Raw genomic sequence first — 18,667 nt, 5'->3', positions numbered from 1 at the left:
TAAAAAAGGAAAAGAATGCAGCCATCACTTCTAAGAATTGTTAACCACTTGCCGACCGCCACAAGTACATTTACTGCGGCAGTCTGGTGCTCCCGGGCAAACCGACGTAGTATGTAGTCGCTCACACAGGAGCCTATAGGGGGCGAGCGCACGCCGTCGGAGGCGCGCTCCCGCACCCGCTTGTTCCCTGACATGCCCGCGCAAGTGACCGGCGGCTCCGATGTCCACCGGCCACTCGCGATCTCCCACTGGAGAGGGAGAAAGGCAGCCGGCTGATGTAAATAAAGCCGTCTGTCATTCTCCCTGATGTAAGTGCAGAGATCATACGATCCTGCTATGTAGGATCGTATGTCTCTGTGGTTACATCACAAGCCACACCCCCCCACAGTTAGAAACACGCCCCTAGGGATACATTTAACCCACTTATAGCACTGATTACTGTAGTAATGTCACTGGTACTCCCAAAAATGTCAGTCAGGGGTCCAATCTGTCCGCCGCAATGTCGCAGTCCCGCAAACAAAATCGCAGATCGCCGCCATTACTCGTTAAAAAAAAAAATTGTACAGGTGATCAAATACCACCAAAAGAAAGCTCTGTTTGTGGGAAAAAAAGGACGTCAATTTCGTTTAGGTACAGCGTTGCACGACCACGCAATTGTCCGTTAAAGTCATGCAGTGCCGAATCGCAAAATAGGCCCTGGTCTTTGAACAGCCAAATCCTCCGGGGCTAAAGTGGTTAAGTTGCAAAATAATAAATATTTGCTTTTGGGTTTAACCACTTGCCGACCGCCGCACGACTATCTACGTCGGCGGTCAGCCCCTCACAGGCAAACTGACGTAGGTCTACGTCGCTTGCTTGTGAGGGTCTAGGGAGCGAGCGCGCGCCCCCGGAGGCGCGGCTCCCGCATGGTCACGGACCCCCCCGCGCGTGTGACCGGCGGACCCGATGTCCGCCGGCCACTCTGCGATCGGCGGGGGAGAGGGAGAAAGTCAGGCAGCTTGTGTAAACAAGCTGCCTGTCATTCTCCTCGGTGTAAAGACACTGATCACACGGATCTACTATGTAGATCCGTTGATCAGTGTCCTTACAGCTCAAGCCACAGCCAATCACAGTAGAAAGCACGCCCCTAGGGACACACACAGCCCCTCCCTCCCAAATAAAGTTAACCCCTTCACTACCAGTGTATTTTTACAGTAACAGTGCATATGTATAGCACTGATTACTGTAGAAATGTCACTGGTAACCCCAAAAGTGTCAAAAATGTCAGTCAAGGGTCCGATCTGTCCGCCCCAATGTCGCAGTACCGCAAAAAAAATCACAGATCGCCGCCATTACGCGTTAAAAAAAAAACAACAAAAATGACAAAAATCTTTCCCTTTGTTAGTAAACGCGATAACTTTTGCGCAAACCAATCAAAATACGCTTTTTGCGATTTTTTTTACCAAACATAGGTAGCATAAAACAAATTGGCCGAAAATGTTAAAAAATTTTGATTTTTACATTTTTTTGGGGGGGAATTTCATATAAAAAAATGTGAAAAATATTGCTATTTTTGCAAAATTTACGCTCTTTTTTTGTTTATAGCGCATGATCAAAAAATCGCACAGGTGATTAAATACCACCAAAAGAAAGCTCTGTTTGTGGGAAAAAAAGGACGCCAAATTAGTTTAGGTACAGCGTCGCACGACCGCGCAATTGTCCGTTAAAGTCACGCAGTGCCGAATCGCAAAATACCCCCTGGTCGTTTAGCAGCCAAATCCTCCAGGGCTTAAGTGGTTAATACTTTGATTTATAAACATTTTCAAGGCCCTCTTTTTCAACACCAAAATGTATAACCGAGGCAAAGAAGGTGTAACACACCTACGTGAGAGGTTTTATACATTGTGTGAAGAAAACAGCCATACTCACCCATGTGAAGGATGGGAGTGACAACTATATTGTCACGGGACAGAACTGCCTTTGTCTGCCACATAACCATCTAGGTGAAAGGCTGCACAGGTGTTGGAGCCTTTTGTGATAGAGACATGAATCATTCAGTGGAATGTGATTTACGATTATCCAGGTATGATGTAGAATAAAGATACGCTGATGTCACTATGACTCTGGCACCCAAACAGCTTTGTGATTGTAGCCACGTATCCTCTTTTCTTTCACATCCTTTGTCATGTGCCTCAACACCATAGGGGACAAAGTGGTAAATGACTGTGGGCATTCATAAATGTAGATGTAAACCTAATCACTAAAGTTCCATATAAGTTTTAACATGTTAAACTGGAATGTAATGTTATAGACCAGGGATCCTCAAACTACGGCCCTCCAGCTGTTGTGGAACTACACATCCCATGAGGCATTGTAACACTCTGAGATTCACAGGCATGATGGGAATTGTAGTTCCTGAACAACTGGAGGGCCATAGTTTGAAGACCCCTGTTATAGACGTTATGTCATTTTTCCAAGTCATGTTGTTCTAATGAGTGTCAGGAAGATGCCCCAACATTTATATCCACATATATATGCAGGGCCGCCATCAGGGGGGTACAGGCAGTACAGTCGTAAGGGGCCTGAGCCTCTATGGGGGCCCGACCTGCACCCCCTTCCAACCAGGATTAATTTCACTGCCAGCAATGGCCCCCCCATGTTTTGGTACGGGTGTTTGTGTCAGGGGATTGTGGGAGAGAGCCGCCGTGATACATATCACCAGCAATCCCCCACCGTGCGGCGCAAGCAAAAGAGATGAGAGCACTTGTGATTCCTTTCACCAGTCCTGATTGCTGGCAACACCGCCTCCTGCCCGGCAGGTAAACCTGGCCAGCTTGCACCGCTTCGTTTCATTCCCTGCTGAGGCGGAGAGTGCTGCTGCAAGGATAGTTAGGTATCATCTGATTGAGCAACATGGGGGTGTGGTCAGCTGGTCAATGGGGGAAGTGGCCCCCCCGGCCCTCGCAGGTGCATGGAGCAGAAACTAGATAGCAGCATGGAGGGTAAGTCATCGACCGAGTTGTGTGTGTAGCAATGTGCTACTGCTGTGCTGCCTGTGCTGTTGATTTGACTCCTCCGATGGGCAGGACCGCCATTAAGGGGGTACAGCCCATACACATGTAGGGGGCCCGGCCGTCCCGAGGGGCCCCAAACAGGGTAGGGTTGCCATCTGTTCTTGCAATACCATTCAATTGTAAACTCCGCCGTTCCCTTGCAGACTGGCACTATGTGGGGGGGTCCTGCCCCTCACTAGCCCTTACACACAGCTGTAGGCCCTGCCCTCCCCTGTTCTCCAGCTGTCCAGCCCGGACAGGAGGGGCGGCATTTACTAGAACCGTTCACCTTTATTTTTCTGGGATGGAGGAGATGGACATGGGACTGGGAGGAGAAGGGGGACATGAGACGGGAGGAGGATGATGACACGGTAGGTGGGCCCTGGGGAATGTTGGTGGTTGGTGGCCTAAAACTGTGTAAGGGGCCCCAAAACTGTGTAAGGGGCCCCAAAATTTCTGATGGCTGCCCTGCCGATGGGACACAGACACCACACAAGCTTGCATGATGGAGTTGCATTGTGAAAATGGCTGAAGATTATTCTCAATGGGGATACATTGAGAGAGTTACAATGTGGAGAGCCCCCTTCCACATTGTGGAGAGCCCCTAGAATGCATGAAGGCAAAAAACCCTTAGTGCCTTTACAACCACTTTAAATACATCAGGGGGGTCAATAGGTTTCAGGAGGGCAGTTTTTTCATTATGAAACCATAATCAAGAACACAGGAACATGATCTCAAACTAACTGGAGGAAAGTTCAAAACTAATCCTAGAAAGTATTATTGTACTGAAAGGGTAGTTGATGCTTGGAATAAACTACCAGCAATGGTATTGAGACAGTCAACAGTAAATGGCTTCAACCAAACTTGGGACAAACGTAGATCTATACTGACAATAAAGTTAACAAAAAAAAAAAATGGACAGATTGGATGGACTACTCAGTCTTTTTCTGCTGTCACTTTTCTATGTTTCTATTTTCTAATGGCATTTTAATATCTCTTCCCAACTTAAGGAGTCACACCTCTATGACTGGTGGATGGGGTGAAACACATCAGGGGTGTAGTTTGTGGAGAGGCACTGGCTGAGGCCGTGCATCACCTTTGCTACACATGGGCTGGATGGGAGAGTGGTGTCTCTCTTGCTTAATAGCAAATTTACACCTTTTGCCATGTAAATTAAAGAAAGAACCGCTATGCAGATTTCCTGACACCAAGAATGGTATCATGTAACTAGAACAGGGTGGTTCTACAACTTTCACACCTCCCATCCTGTTCGTGGACAATCAGCAACTGCCTTGACACATTTCATGGTGATTTGATTAATGTGTCTGTGTTACCTGTATGGAAAGGAAACCTGGGGTAGTTCCTGACACTCATTTGAACGAAGGAAGTGCTTAGGATAAGCAACACATTTTCATCAACATTACAGAACAAGTCCAGTTGAATGTGACTAACTACTACTAAGCTATACCATGACCTAGATAAATGAGAACCTTCACAGCCATCATTTTTAAAGATTTTTTTCTCTATCGTTCATTGACGGACCCAGTCTCTGTTCTTCATAACAGTAGGGTTATGCTGCCCCCTACAGGAGTAGGACACTAGGCAGAAAAAAAGTTCTGGTTACGCCTATGGGCAGTCCCAGGAGGTATACTCCCCCTCTCTGCTATAGGATGTCAGTTTTAATCTGCCTAATCAGGAGTAAGGACCTAGTTCCTTGCTGGGATCTGTGGCTATAGGATGTCAGTTTTGTAACAAAGCAGTGTCAGAGAAAACAATACCAACCCAACTCAAAATAGACTGCGTCCGTCAATGAACTTCAGAAAAAAATGATTTTACGGTAAGACAAAAATCTAATTTTCTCTTTCGTTCATTGATGGACGCAGTCTCTGTTCTTCATAACAATAACGACGTTCCCAAGCAGTGCCATAAAAATGAGGGTTGGGAACAGCAGAAAATAATTCCCCAAGGCTGAACCATATCCAACCAGGCAACATAGGACTCATCAGAACAACAAGATGAGACCCACCTGAAAAAAATATTAACACCCTCAAGGGAGACTAAAAAACACCCTTAAACGACAGCCTGCAAAACTTTGTGGGAAAAGGAGGCATCTGCAGATGCCAGCACATCCACCTTGTAAAACTTTGAACAGACGACCAGGTAGCCGCCTGGCAAACCTGAACCACAGATACCTGATGGCGAAAGGCCCAGGAAGCACTAAGCGCCTGAGCATGTGCCCTAACAGGGAAAGGTGGAACCTGACCCTTAATCGAATAAGCCTGCACAACTGTCTGTCTAATCCATCTGGAAATAGTCGCAGCAGACGCAGGCAGCCCTTTTTTTGGAGGAACTTCAGAGAAAAGGGATTTTACGGTAAGACAAAAATCCAATTTTTTTTTTTACATTTGTAATTTTTATTAAAACAATTACTGGTAAACCTGACATGATGGTTCTTGCTCAGGTACTTCTTGTTAAAGGGTGTCAACGCTCTGTCCCAGTTTTCCGATCACTCTCCTATATTGTCACACTGTTACACAGACAAATATCTAGACTAAAAAGTAACCATTTTAATGCACATTAACCACTCGATGACCGCCCACAGTAAATATACTGCGAGCGGGCCGGCAGCAGGTGCAGGCTCGGCAACATACATGTACGTTGCCAGCTCGCTTCCAAGTTTGGGGCGTGCATGCACTTGCCCCCTGCCAACTGGTGCTGTTGTTGGATGCAGCACAAGTTTGGCAGCAGATTTCAGCCAGTGATTTTGGCTGAAACCTGCTGATCATCTGTGTCCAAACACAGCACAGAGTTCTGTGTTTAAAAAATAAAATAAATAGGAAAAAAATAAAACAATTTAAAGCGACCCCATCTCTGTGAGAAAGAAAACGCATACGTAAGTCGCGCCCGCAAATGAAAACGGTATTCAGATCATTCATGTGAGGTATCGCCACGATCGTCAGAGCCAGAGCAATATTTCTAGAAAAAGACCTCCTCTGTAGCTCTAAACTGGTAACGGATAACATTTTTTAAAACATCACCTATGGAAATTTGAAGTACCGTAGTTTGTCGCCATTCCACGAGTGTGCACAATTTAAAACGTTAGGTATCTATTTACTCAGTGTGACATCATCTTTCACAATATACAAAAAAAAATTGGGCTAACTTTACTGTTTATTTTTTTTTAATTCAGTGAAATATATTCTTTTCCAAAAACAATTGCGTTTGAAAGACCGCTGTGCAAATACCGCGTGACAAAAAATATTGCATCGGCCGCCATTTTATTCTCCAAAGTAATTTTCTAGCAAAATTTTAACTTGTAAACAGCATGTGTCAGAAATAGGCTTGGTCCTTAAGTGGTTAAACATGAAAAAACATATCTGATGCTAGATCCACTATAAGAACTACATTTTATTCATGTGCTTTTTAGAGAATCAGAAAAGGGGAGAACTAAAGTGTTTTTATAATCTCTAACAATCTTCTTTTTCCTTCTTGTAGACATGCTGGATGTGGCTTTGGCCAGAGTAAACTGTGCGGATTGGACAGATGTTTGCAGTAAGGAGAATATTACCATCATCCCTGTGATAAAGATCTATCAGGCGGGACAGGAGCCATTTCTGTACACGGGAATGATGGGAACCGATGAACTGGCCAACTTTCTCATGCTGTAAGTGTTTAGTGTTTGAGAGAGGGTTAGTAATTCTTTTGTTCAATAACTTGCAATCTAAATTTTGCAAGTTCACTGTTATTTGGACTACAGCAACGGGATGTCCCTAACGGTGATACGGATAGCAATGCCAACAAATTATCTCGTAGCTTGGGAAAGGTTTAGAACCCCTGTCAGAAATGTATTGCCAGATCTACATAACTGTCACAGCATTTATGGTACACATTCCCTCTTGGATTGTAAAGTTTTAAAGTCAAAATAGACCTGAAAAAAGAGTTTCAGGTCAATACTGCTTATTAAATGATCAACATTTTTATTTATTTTTTAATATTATGGTGGAAACAGAACCAGGTACTCTGGCAAAGGGATCTCATTAGTGGAATCCCCTAGAGATAAAAAAAAAAAAAGCACATAAAAAAGTCCACCAGACTTCACTTACAGCTAAAGAATTACTCTTGGGTGGACTGACCCTTTAAATTCCATCTTTATAATAATTTACCTTATGTTTGCTGTGGGTTGTTTAAAATGGTTCTAAAGTTGAAACATTTTTTATCTCAATGCACCCCCTGCATTAAGATAAAAACCATTTTAAAAATTGCTGTCCCCCCCCCCCCCCACCACCTTCCAAAATATTAAGTGCTCAAATGATCCAGTGCTTTGCATGGCTTCAGACCCTCTCTCTCCTCTCCCTCTACTTACAAGGAATGATGCAGCAGCAGAAGCCATTGGCTTCTGCTGCTGTCAATCAATTGCTGTGAGGGGGGAACAGGGACAGGGCCGAGCCGCATTGTGTGTGTCTGTAGACGCACACAGCCTGGCTCGAGATTGAGCCCACGTGTCTGCCGCCATAGCAAATGCTTTGCTATGGGGCCAGACACAGGAGAGGGCGAGGAGAGAGAGCCAGTGGGGGACCCCAGAAGAGGAAGTTTGGGACCGTTCTGTGCAATACCATTGCACAGAGCAGGTAAGTATACGATATAAATTTTTTTTAATTTTAAGAAATATCCTTTATAAATGCTTTAACCTAATTTTTTTTTTTTATTCTGTTTATTTATTTTAGTAAGATGTAAAGTATATAACAGTGTACACAACAGTTACAACCGCAAACTACAGATGCAAAAAGAAACACAAACAATAGATCAGCTCTAATAGACACCCATCATAAAACCTTCATAAACATAGGATATACAATGCAACATCGTCATGACAGTTATCAGTCCCTCTAAGGTATAATTAGGCTTTGCGGGATGATGACTGGCATAACCTTAAATGTTGATAGAGTATCATCTATGGAGTGTCATGGCCTTGCAATAGTGTTGGCAAGCTTACCTGTCCCTTCATGTCTGTATTAGAGGTCAGACTGCATTTCTGGTTCCTTTTTATCACCTCTACTTCCTGTTCCTGCCCCGCCCAGGTCATCACAGGAAGTCTATATTAACTAGTGCACTGCAGGTCTGCTTTGCTGTTCAACAGTGTTTGTTTCCTGTTTGCTTGATCTACTTTTCTGTGTACCGACTTTGGCTTGTCTCTGACTATTCCTGTTTGCCTGTTACCCTGACCTTTGGCCTGTCCCTTGGTTACCCTCGTCTGCCTGTTACCCTGACCTCGGCTTACCCATCACTATTCTGTGTGTCCTGAGTGGCTGCTTCCCTTCTCTCCCTACGGAGCATGACCCGGGGAACCCCAGGGGCCGTGACCTGGGCCCAGCTGCAGCCAAGTCCATCCTCACCACTAGAGGCTCTGGTTAACACCTGCTGGGTCTTAGACCCCGCGCCCTGGGGAATCTTGGGCTCATGTTCCGGTCCATCCACAGCAGTCTGCTATCGGGTTCACTACCTTGCGCTGCACCCCTGTCTCCAACAGGGTGCAGTCGTCACCTGGCCACAGGTGACCTGACATGGAGGCACATGTCAAAGCATACTAAGGAATATGGAACATACCCCAACCTCAGGTATAATGTATAATAGGAGGACAGAAATGTTAGACTTAAACTATTTAGTCAGACACCATGGACATATCATTCTCCCAACCTCCCCAAACCTTATAAAACTTATCTGGCACTCCTCTGCTAGCAGAAGTAGCCTTATATAAAGGTAGAGTATTAATAGTTAATCAATGCCTTCCAAGTGTATATTGACGGCGCCACAGGTTTTTTCCACAGTGCACAACAGCCAACCAAATTTGTTGAATAGCTGCAGTACCAAAATATATGAATTTAAAATGGTTGTACAAGCTTTTTTACCTTCATGCATTCTATGTATGAAGGTAAAAAAACATTCTGCGTGCAACAGCCCCCCTAATACTTACCTGAGCCCCCTCTCAATACAGCCATGGCCATGAGAGCCTTGCCTTTCCGGGGACTCACACTCCTGATTGGCTTTTGGCAGCAATCAGGAGATAGAGGGAGCGGGGCCAAGCCACGGCTCGATGTGTGAATGGAAAGCTGCCTACTGTGGGGGCACCCAGCAGGAGGGAGTAGTCAAGAGCGCCGGCGAGGGATCTGAGAAGAGGAGGATCCAGGCTGCACTGTGCAAAACCACTGCACAGAGCAGGTAAGTACAACATTTTTATTTATTTTTTTATTATTTAAACAAGACTTTACTATCACATTAACTCAAATTTGTACCTCCATTCTTTCCTTTCCGTTCAGTTCAGACAAAAGAATGAACATCCTCAAAGTATTAATTCTTCTGCATGACATGAGACTTGATTTGCATGGTAATGGAGAGCACATGTTAAGCATGGTAGACATGACTGTTGCTTTACACGTATAATTACGCTTAATTCCCGTTGCCTGTAAAATGATATTCTGCTCAGAGCATGTATCACGGAAGGAAATTAGGGGAAACTGATCATTGAATAAAGGCATAATAAAATAAGCACACTATGTAATTAGGAAGTGGAGAAGTCCTACAGACTGCTAAGGTTCTGCAGAAATTGATTGTGTTCTGACCAAAGATTAGTATTCCAGGACATCATTTTTGTATCCTTGATATAAATCAGAAGGTAGGCAAATGTATAAAGGATGCTGTTTAAATCGGGTATCTACTGTATACACAGGGAAATAATTGAATTAATTTTTAAAATTTTGCTTTAGACTAAAAACTCCCAGACATACCTCCCTAGCCCCCCTATTCTAAGCTGATGTGGTACATAGATCTCCTTCTCTTTCCTTCCTTTCTTTCCTTCCTTCTTTTCTCTTCCTCTCCTTCCTTTCTTCTCCCCTCCTTTCTTTTTCTTCTTCCCCTCTCCTCTCCCTCTCCTCTCCTTTTCTTCTTTCCCCTCTCCTCTCCTTTTCTTCTTCCCCTCTCCTCTCCTTTCTTCTTTCTCTCCTCTCCTTTTCTCTCTCTCTCCTTTTCTTCTTCTCTCTCTCTTTCTCTCTCTCCTCTCCTCTCCTTTTCTTCTTTCCCCTCTCCTCTCCTCTCCTTTCTCTTCCCCTCTCCTCTCCTTTCTTCTCTCCCTTCCCCTCTCCTCTCCTTTTCTTCTCTCCCTTCCCCCTCTCCTCTCCTTTTCTTCTCTCCCTTCCCCTCTCCTCTCCTTTTCTTCTCTCCCCTCCCTCTCCTTTTCTTCTCTCCCCTCTCCTCTCCTTTTCTTCTCTCCCCTCTCCTCTCCTCTCCTCTCCTTTTCTTCTCTCCCCTCTCCTCTCCCTCTCCTTTTCTTTTTTCCCCTCTCCTCTCCTTTTCTTCTTTCCCCTCTCCTCTCCTTTTCTTCTTTCCCCTCTCCTCTCCTTTTCTTCTTTCTCCTCTCCTTTTCTCCTTTCTCCTCTCTCCTCTCCTTTTCTTCTTTCCCCTCTCCTCTCGCTTTCTTCTCTCCCCTCTCCTCTCCTTTTCTTCTCTCCCCTCTCCTCTCCTCTCCTTTTCTTCTCTCCCCTCTCCTCTCCTTTTCTTCTTTCCCCTCTCCTCTCCTTTTCTTCTTTCCCCTCTCCTCTCCTTTTCTTCTTTCCCCTCTCCTCTCCTTTTCTTCTCTCCCTTCCCCCTCTCCTCTCCCTTTCTTCTCTCCCTTCCCCCTCTCCTCTCCTTTTCTTCTCTCCCTTCCCCCTCTCCTCTCCTTTTCTTCTCTCCCTTCCCCTCTCCTCTCCTTTTCTTCTCTCCCCTCTCCTCTCCTTTTCTTCTCTCCCCACTCCTTTTCTCCTCTCTCCTCTCCTTTTCTCCTATCTCCTCTCCTTTTCTTCTTTCCCCTCTCCTTTTCTCCTCTCTCCTCTCCTTTTCTTCTTTCCCCTCTCCTCTCATTTTCTTCTCTCCCTTCCCCTCTCCTCTCCGTTTCTTCTCTCCCTTCCCCTCTCCTCTCCTTTTCTTCTCTCCCCTCTCCTCTCCTTTTCTTCTCTCCCTCTCCTCTCCCTTCTCCGCTTTCTTCTATCTTCTCCTCTGTTTTACCTACTGTTGCCTCGCCCTTCTTCATCCCTTTTTCCTTTTTGTCTCTTTTTCCTCCCTGTTCTCCCCTCTTAGTTATTTTCGGTCTCATCTCCCTGATCTCCTCCCTTCACCCCTCTTCCCTCTCTTTTCTCCTCTCTGCCCTACCATCTCCCCTCCACACCTCTCTTCTCTCACCTTTCACCTCTTTTCCCTTCTCCTTTTTTTACACTTTCCTTTCCTTCCATGTGAAGCATATCAATATCCACATAAGCTGTTTATTATTACCAGGATGAAGCAGGAATGCCCCCTGCAGCTGAATACAGTGGAAGAAGCAGAAGAATTTTTAAATGAAAAGATGCTGAAGAAATCAATACTGGATAATCATGTTTTAATGCTGGGAATCTATACTTCCGACATGAAAGAAGGTATACCACAGAGTTGTTCTCACTAGGGTTTCAAAACAGGAATGGTGGGAAATACCGTAATTATGAATTGTGCTACAATTTTAAGACACAAATGTCAGTTTGTGGTGGGGCTAAGTGAGAACCCCAATTACTTTTAACTATGATTTGTAATTGTCATTTTTATTTCACTGGAGGCAGAAATGTAGGTGGTGGTGCCCTTTTATTGTTACACCACATGGAAAATAAGACTGTCCATGCGACTCTGGCCTTAAAGGGGTTTACCATTTTTAATAAGTAATCACCACCTCATTCACATATAATAGCATAAATGGATAATACAGTTAAACCTAAAAGTAGGATCCTTGCTCCTCCATTATTCATGTTTCCAAGATGGGTTCAGGCCACTTCAATATTGATGTTGATACTGCAGCTAGAATTTTAAGTGTCAGGAAAAGCCACGGTATTAGAAATAAAGTCACATCTTCAGGCTACTCTATGCTGGCACTTTTTAAGTTCATGTGAACGATGCTATTAAAATCTACTTTAATGTAGTTGTAAGCATAAACCAATTTATGCTTACAACTAAAGGTACACAATATGGCCCAAAAGATTGGGAACCCCTGACAATCACACCTACGCTATAAAGCCACTATGTTTGAACACCCCTTCACACGATTGAGTTTAGGTGTTTCCATTGAAGACTTCTGTTCATGCTACAGCATATAAAAACATTTTAAAAGTTGTGCACTTGCAAACTTGTGGCAACCATTTGGGGAAGGCTTTATTCTGTTTCAGCGGGAACTTCAGTGGCTTACACAAGGCACTGCCTTCAGCCTCATTGAACGCCTTCAGGATGAATCAAAATGCCAACTGTGAGCAAGGCCTTTTTTTTATCTGACATCAGTTCCTGACCATCACAAATGCTTTTCTGGCTGAATGGGCAAAATCACCTTATCTACACAGGCACAATCCAAAATCTTGTGGACAGCCTACCCAGAAGAGTGGGGACCATTATAATAGAAATCCTGTGGAAGGGAGGGGTCAACCCTATATTAATGCCTATGGTTTTGGAAAGGAATGTCCATGTCATTGTCAGGTGTCAGGCTTGGAGACCAGTAGCTATAGCAGTAGAGAGGCTCCCACTGACCAGCTGGATAAGTCCACAAGCAGGTCAGCCTGGTGGATGACACTGGCTCACCACAGGTGCAGGGTCTAAACACTAACCAGTATTTACATGAGCTCCTGCTGGTGGAGATGGGTTTTTCTCCATGTTTGTACCAGGTCAGCATCCTCAGGATTGCCCTACCAGAAGAGGAGCAAGCCTGGGTCAAGTAGCCAATATAGCTGGTAGGGGTAAAGCAGAAGCGCAGTCAGTATACAAGCCGAAAGTCGGTAACAGGATGGGATCAAGTGGAAGCTAAATTAAGGAACGAGCCTAAGGTCGATAATGAATGGTTGCAGGTTGTAATCAAGGAGAAACTTAGTCTAGGAACAACACAAAGGTCGGTAGCGAGTGGTAGCGAAGATAAGGATAGCTGCAGGTACACAAAGGAGCAACATATCCGCTGGAGAGAGCATAATAATCTAGTGAACAGGAAGTGCAAGGCATGGCTTAAATAGAAAGTTCATGGGAGGAGCGAGGAGTTCAAGGTTCACCAGAAACAAGGCAAGATTATGCAAGGAATCAAACAGGAAGCTGTCCAGCATCTCAGGTGGCTCAGCAAAAGGCGCTACTGCCAAATACATCAGAGGATGTGGATTCAGATCTCAGTCCTGACAGTCCAACAAGTTCATGTGTGACCTTCAGGTGTCAACAATTTTTTTGGCCAGTGTATATACTCTTGTTGCTTGTATTGTACATAAAAACCACATGCAACTTTTCATTATTAACTTGTAGCTACTTGGGTTGCAGTCATACATGGCCTCATATAAAAATTTTATCTCCTGTCTCCTCTCTCCCTAGTTTTTCTTCTGGTCTTTTTCTGGTGTGCTTTAGTAAATCTGAGTTCCAGTTGCAATCTCTAATATAAAGATTAAACTAGAATGACAAGTCACATCTGGCTTTCATATTCCCAGCCACTCCAAGGAAATTACCCATTGTGAAGGCTGTGATGTATGGTTATTAATTTTGTACATTTGTAATCTGTATTTAGAACTTAATCAAAACTTGAATAAAAATTATAACAAGTAATGGTGGTAAATGTTCTCATCAATTACAGAATCCAATGATTTTATCAGTGCCGGAAAAGATCTTCGAGGTTTTGCAAGTGTGGGAATTTACACTGGAGAGAAAACATCTGTCCTGTGAGTGTGAGATCTTTTTGCCTAAATTAGTTCTGTGTATATTTATTTAAAGCAAGACTCAAAGCCAAAAATAGACCTCTGATTCCCCCTTGAGGTTACCATTACAAGAATGGCCCCCAAACTGCCTCCAGTACTTACCTCATTCCTAGAGCAGGGTCCCAACAGCCGTGCTTCATGTCATCTTATGTTAACAGCAACGGAGGGCTGGATCTGTGTGTGATGGAGGTTTGATTGGCTCCCTCTGTCTGAAGATACAAGGACGATAGTAGATGGTGCAAAGTGTAGGCAAAAGTGGTCTGAAGAGCCAATTACAGCCTCCACCTTACACAGATCTAATCCTTCACCACAGCTAACAGAAAGAACATAAAGTAAGACAATGGCCCCTGAGAAGAAATTATTTGGGAAGGTCAGCTTTTATAAGTATCTTTGGATCTTTTACTTTAGACTCCCTTTAATGGATGCAATAGGTTGTGTTCAGCATCCCAATATTAAGCTTATTCACCTAGAAGAGGTTTTCTTTAGTGATTGACCGATATTGGTTTTTTAATGCCGATACCGATATTTTGATCATCGGATATCGGTATCGGCCAATATTTTCGGACATGTGAAAAATATATATATTTTTTTTTTTAAAAAAAGGTACTCCTTGTGGACGGATCTGGGGGGTCTAAAAGACCCCAAACCCCTCCTCTGCACTGAAAAGCATTCAAAACGCCAAGTTTGGCTGTTTTGAATGCTGTCCGTTTTTTTAATTCGGCGCCGAGTACCCAGAAGTGATGTCATGACATCACTTCGGGGATTTTTACATGGAGACCCGATCAGAGCCGAATGCGGCTTTGATCGGGTCTTCTCTTCGGTGGCGGTGGAGGTAGGATGCCCGGGTCTCCCGGTGGGACGGAGGACCCGGGCGAGCCACGGAAGGCGGTGAGAGGGGGGGAGATGTCCCCTCCCGCTCCTTGTAATGACAGCCGAGCAGCTTCTCAGCCGCATCGGTTGTCATTACAAGTCAGCCGACCGTCGGATATGGACACTGGTACCAGGGTGATGCCTCTAGCTGGAGGCATCACTCCGGTACAGCACTTTCCCGAAATATCGGCAATATCGGTAACCTCAGGGGCCGATTCCGATATATCGGGGAAAGTGCATATCGGCTCCCGATATATCGGTGTTGTCGGTAATCGGTCGATCCCTTTTTTCTTCAGCAGATAGAAGTGTAAAATAGTTACAAACTTATGTTTTGGTATAACAATTTCGATATTTAAACTGAGGAACATAAATGTAAAATTTTAAAGTTAATTGGCCCTTCGATGTGATGGCTGGGTTAGTTTTCCTTTTTCAGCAAGTGCAGAAAATGCCCGTTGATCTTTCCAGAATTGCAGTGTTCTTGGCACTTCCTGTTAGCTGGACTGGAAGCATTATCCCAGTCAAGTTGTTGTTTTTTAAGCATGTCCCCCTGTCCCCAGGTAATGGAAATGAAGAGAGAAAGATGTACAGTATTTGTTGGTCAGATCAGAGGGTGCAGTGACATTGCTGCTCCTCCAGGAGATAGCGTATGGTGAGTGAGCCTTGTCATCCTAGGACAGGATATGTGTTACTGGCAAAATCACCGGGTGAAAATAAAGAAAAAACCCTGAAAAAAATGAAAAAATACAGCCACTGCACCTAAGGACCGGTAATCTGCAATAAATTCATTATTTTATTTATTTTTTTTGAGTTTAGATATTTTTTAAGAGTAATCAATTTACCCAAAAGAAGTTATTTAAAGCGGAGTTCCGGGCCCGGGGGTCAATTTGAGCTAAAAATAACCCCGGACAGTCAGGGCTAGTACATTACATAATGGATAGCCTCTGAACTGCCCCGGGTCGCACTTACCTGTAAGAAGAAATACTTACCTTGAAAATTTCTTCTCCAGCGCTGCCATCTCAGGTGTGGGCAGCTAAAGCCAGCGCGTCCCTCTTCATGTCCTCTTCTGTGACATCGGAGTCCCACAATGCACTGCTCCGGCCCCGCTCGTCACTTCCGGTGCAGGCACGGCATCCCTGCACAGCTTCTGGGCATGCCCAGAAGCTGTTTAGCATTGAAAGCCGCGCCTGCACCAGATGTGAGGAGCAGGGCCGGTGCGCATTGATTCCTGGGAGCGATGACGTTCAGCTCCCAGGAATCATCGCAAACCGGAAGTGACGTCGCGGGCCGCGCCCGCAGTGGGAGGAAGTGGAAGGAAGGTGAGTATATTTTTTCTATAATAAGGTAAGTGACAAAAAAATAAAATCGCGATTATCCATTTCTTTTTCAGGTTCCCCTTAGCAAGCGGATGGCCCAAAATCAATTTTATCGATTTTTGAGGCCGGAACTCCGCTTTAAAATACTCTTTGTATCTACAGTAGCTTTCCACACTCTGTTTTCTGTCTAAAAAATGGAGAATAGTGTCTGCACGTTACTGTAGACAGCAGTTTCTCTTTGTGGTTCGTAAACCAGAGGTAAGAAAAAGGAAGAGAAGACTAATGTGGTCTCTTATGTGACTAATTGAGCTCTGCTTCCTCTCTCTTCTCTAGTTTCAAATGCTTGACCTGAACTGTGACAAAGTTCAGTTTACCAGAATGTTTCCTTTTATGAAAAAAAAAATAAAATTAACAAAAGCTTGAGCTATTAAAGTAGAACTATAGGCAAAAGTTTTTTTTTTTTTACATTTTAACCACTTCAGCTCCGGAAGGTTTTACCCCCTTAATGACCAGGCCATTTTTTTAACGTAAAATGGCGCGGTCGTGCGACGCTGTACCCAAATACAATTGATGTCCTTTTTTTCCCACAAATAGAGCTTTCTTTTGGTGGTATGTGATCACCTCTGAGGTTTTTCGATTTTGTGCTATAAACAAAAAAAGAAGCGACAATTTTGAAAAAAACACCATATTTTTTACTTTCTGCTATAAAACATTCCCAATATTTTTTTTTAAAAAAATTAAACTTTTTTTTATCAATTTAGGCCAACTTGTATTCTGCTACATATTTTTATTTAAAAAAATCCCAAAAAGCGTATTTTAATTGGTTTGCGCAAAAGTTATAGCGTTTAAAAACTACGGGATAGATTTTTGGACTTTTTATTTTTATTTATTTTTTTATTAGCAATGGCGGCGATCAGCAATTTTTAGCGGGACTGCGACATTGCAGCGGACAGATCGGACCCCTAACTGACATTTTTGACACTTTTCGGGGACCAGTGACATTAATACGGTAATCAGTGCTAAATAATATGCACTGTTACTGTATAAATGACACTGGCAGGGAAGGGGTTAATACTGGGGGTGATCAAAGGGGTAAATGTACGCCTAATATGCTTACTGACTGTGTGGAGGGTACTGTGACAGGCACAGAGAGGTCGCAGTTTCAGGTTAGTTGAAACTGCTGATCTTTCCCTGCCTGGCTGACAGAAGATCTGCCTGCTTTGTTTACATAAGCAGGCGGGTCTTCTCTGGGTTTCTCCGACCTCTACGGGAGACCATCGGCAATCGCCACCGCTCCTCCCACAGCCCACCTCCCGCTGTGTCTAAACACAGCGGGAAAGCGGCTCCGGCAGGCAGGCGGGAAGTGGTTAAATAGAGCAAGGAAGGCTTAATAACCCCTATCGGAGAAAAAAAAATCTATCTGTTTCCCATTGCGGAGATTTCCCTTCACTTCTTGTCCCATAATGAAACAGGAAGTGAGAGGAAATCCCTGCAAATTAACCACTTCAGCTCCGGAAGGTTTTACCCCCTTCCTGACCAGGCCATTTTTTGCGACATGCCACTGCGTTGTCTTAACTGACAATTGCACGGTTGTTCGACGATGTACCTAAATAAAATTGATGTCTTTTTTTCCCCACAAATAGAGCTTTCATTTATTGGTATTTGATCACATCTACGGTTTTTATTTTTTGCGCTATAAACAAAAAAATAACCACAATTTTGAAAAAAAAAAAAAAAAACCAATATTTTTTACTTTCTGCTATAAAACATACTCATATTTGTGGTAAAAAAAAATCCTAATAAGAGTATTTTGATTGGTTTGCGCAAAAGTTATAGCATCTACAAACTATGGTATAAATTTATGGACTTTATTTTTTTTATTGTTTTTTATTAGTAATGGTGGCGATCAGCGATTTTTAGCGGGACTGCGACATTGCAGTGGACAAATCTGACACTAAGTGACACTTTTTGGGGACCAGTGACACCAATACAGTGATCAGTGCTAAAAAAAAATGCATTGTTACTGTATAAATGAAACTGGCAGGGAAGGGGTTAACATCAGGGGCGATCAAGGGGTTAAGTGTGCTCCTAGGGAGTGCTTTCTAACTGTGGGGGGGGAATAGATGCACTAGACCAGGGGTCTTCAAACTATGGCCCCCTCCAGTTGTTCAGGAACTACAATTCACCTTAATACCTAGTCATGTCTGTGAATGTCAGAGTTTTCCAATGCCTCATGGGATGTGCAGTTCCGCAACAACTGGAGGGCCGTAGTTTGAGGATCCCTGCACTAGAGGAAACGAGGGATCTGTTTCAGCTTGCCTGAAACACAAGATCTCTCTTTTACTCCCTGACAGAACAGCGGTCTGCCTTGTTTACATAGGCAGACCATTGTTCTGTCATTCCGCCTAATGATTGGCTGGTCCCAGCGGCCATCGAGGCCGCCGGAGCCGCTGATTGGCTCCCGCTGTGTCCAATCGCAGTCAGAGTGGCAACCCGGCAGCGTGCTTGCGCCCCCTACATCTCATGCACAAAATCACGTACATGTATTTTGCACAGCCGGGCCGCCTTGCCGCAGTATATATGCGGTGGGCGGTTTGTAACTGGTTAAGGGAATTTCTTGGACCCCCCCAGGTCACCAGAACTAGTGTCCCCATTGGAAGATTTCCCCTTTTGTTACTTTTCTGGGGACAAC

The 18,667-nt window shown here is 44.2% G+C and overlaps 1 protein-coding gene across 1 annotated transcript in view; it reads left to right on the top strand.

Annotated features, from left to right (window-relative positions):
* The window catches only part of TXNDC16 (thioredoxin domain containing 16), a 180,643-nt gene that overhangs the window by 105,296 nt on the left and 56,680 nt on the right, over positions 1–18,667 (top strand). Inside the window, exons 15-17 of the mRNA XM_082242654.1 lie at positions 6,528–6,696; positions 11,337–11,473; positions 13,672–13,756. Of these exons, the coding sequence (XP_082098780.1) occupies positions 6,528–6,696; positions 11,337–11,473; positions 13,672–13,756 (391 nt within the window). The remainder of the gene's footprint in view (positions 1–6,527; positions 6,697–11,336; positions 11,474–13,671; positions 13,757–18,667) is intronic.

Source organism: Pelophylax lessonae (genome assembly GCF_965119305.1).
Source record: "Pelophylax lessonae genome assembly, chromosome: 13".
NCBI classification, from domain to species: domain Eukaryota; kingdom Metazoa; phylum Chordata; class Amphibia; order Anura; family Ranidae; genus Pelophylax; species Pelophylax lessonae.
The sequence above is the reverse complement of the archived record's forward strand: the minus strand, read 5'-3'. Positions and strand labels throughout refer to the sequence as shown.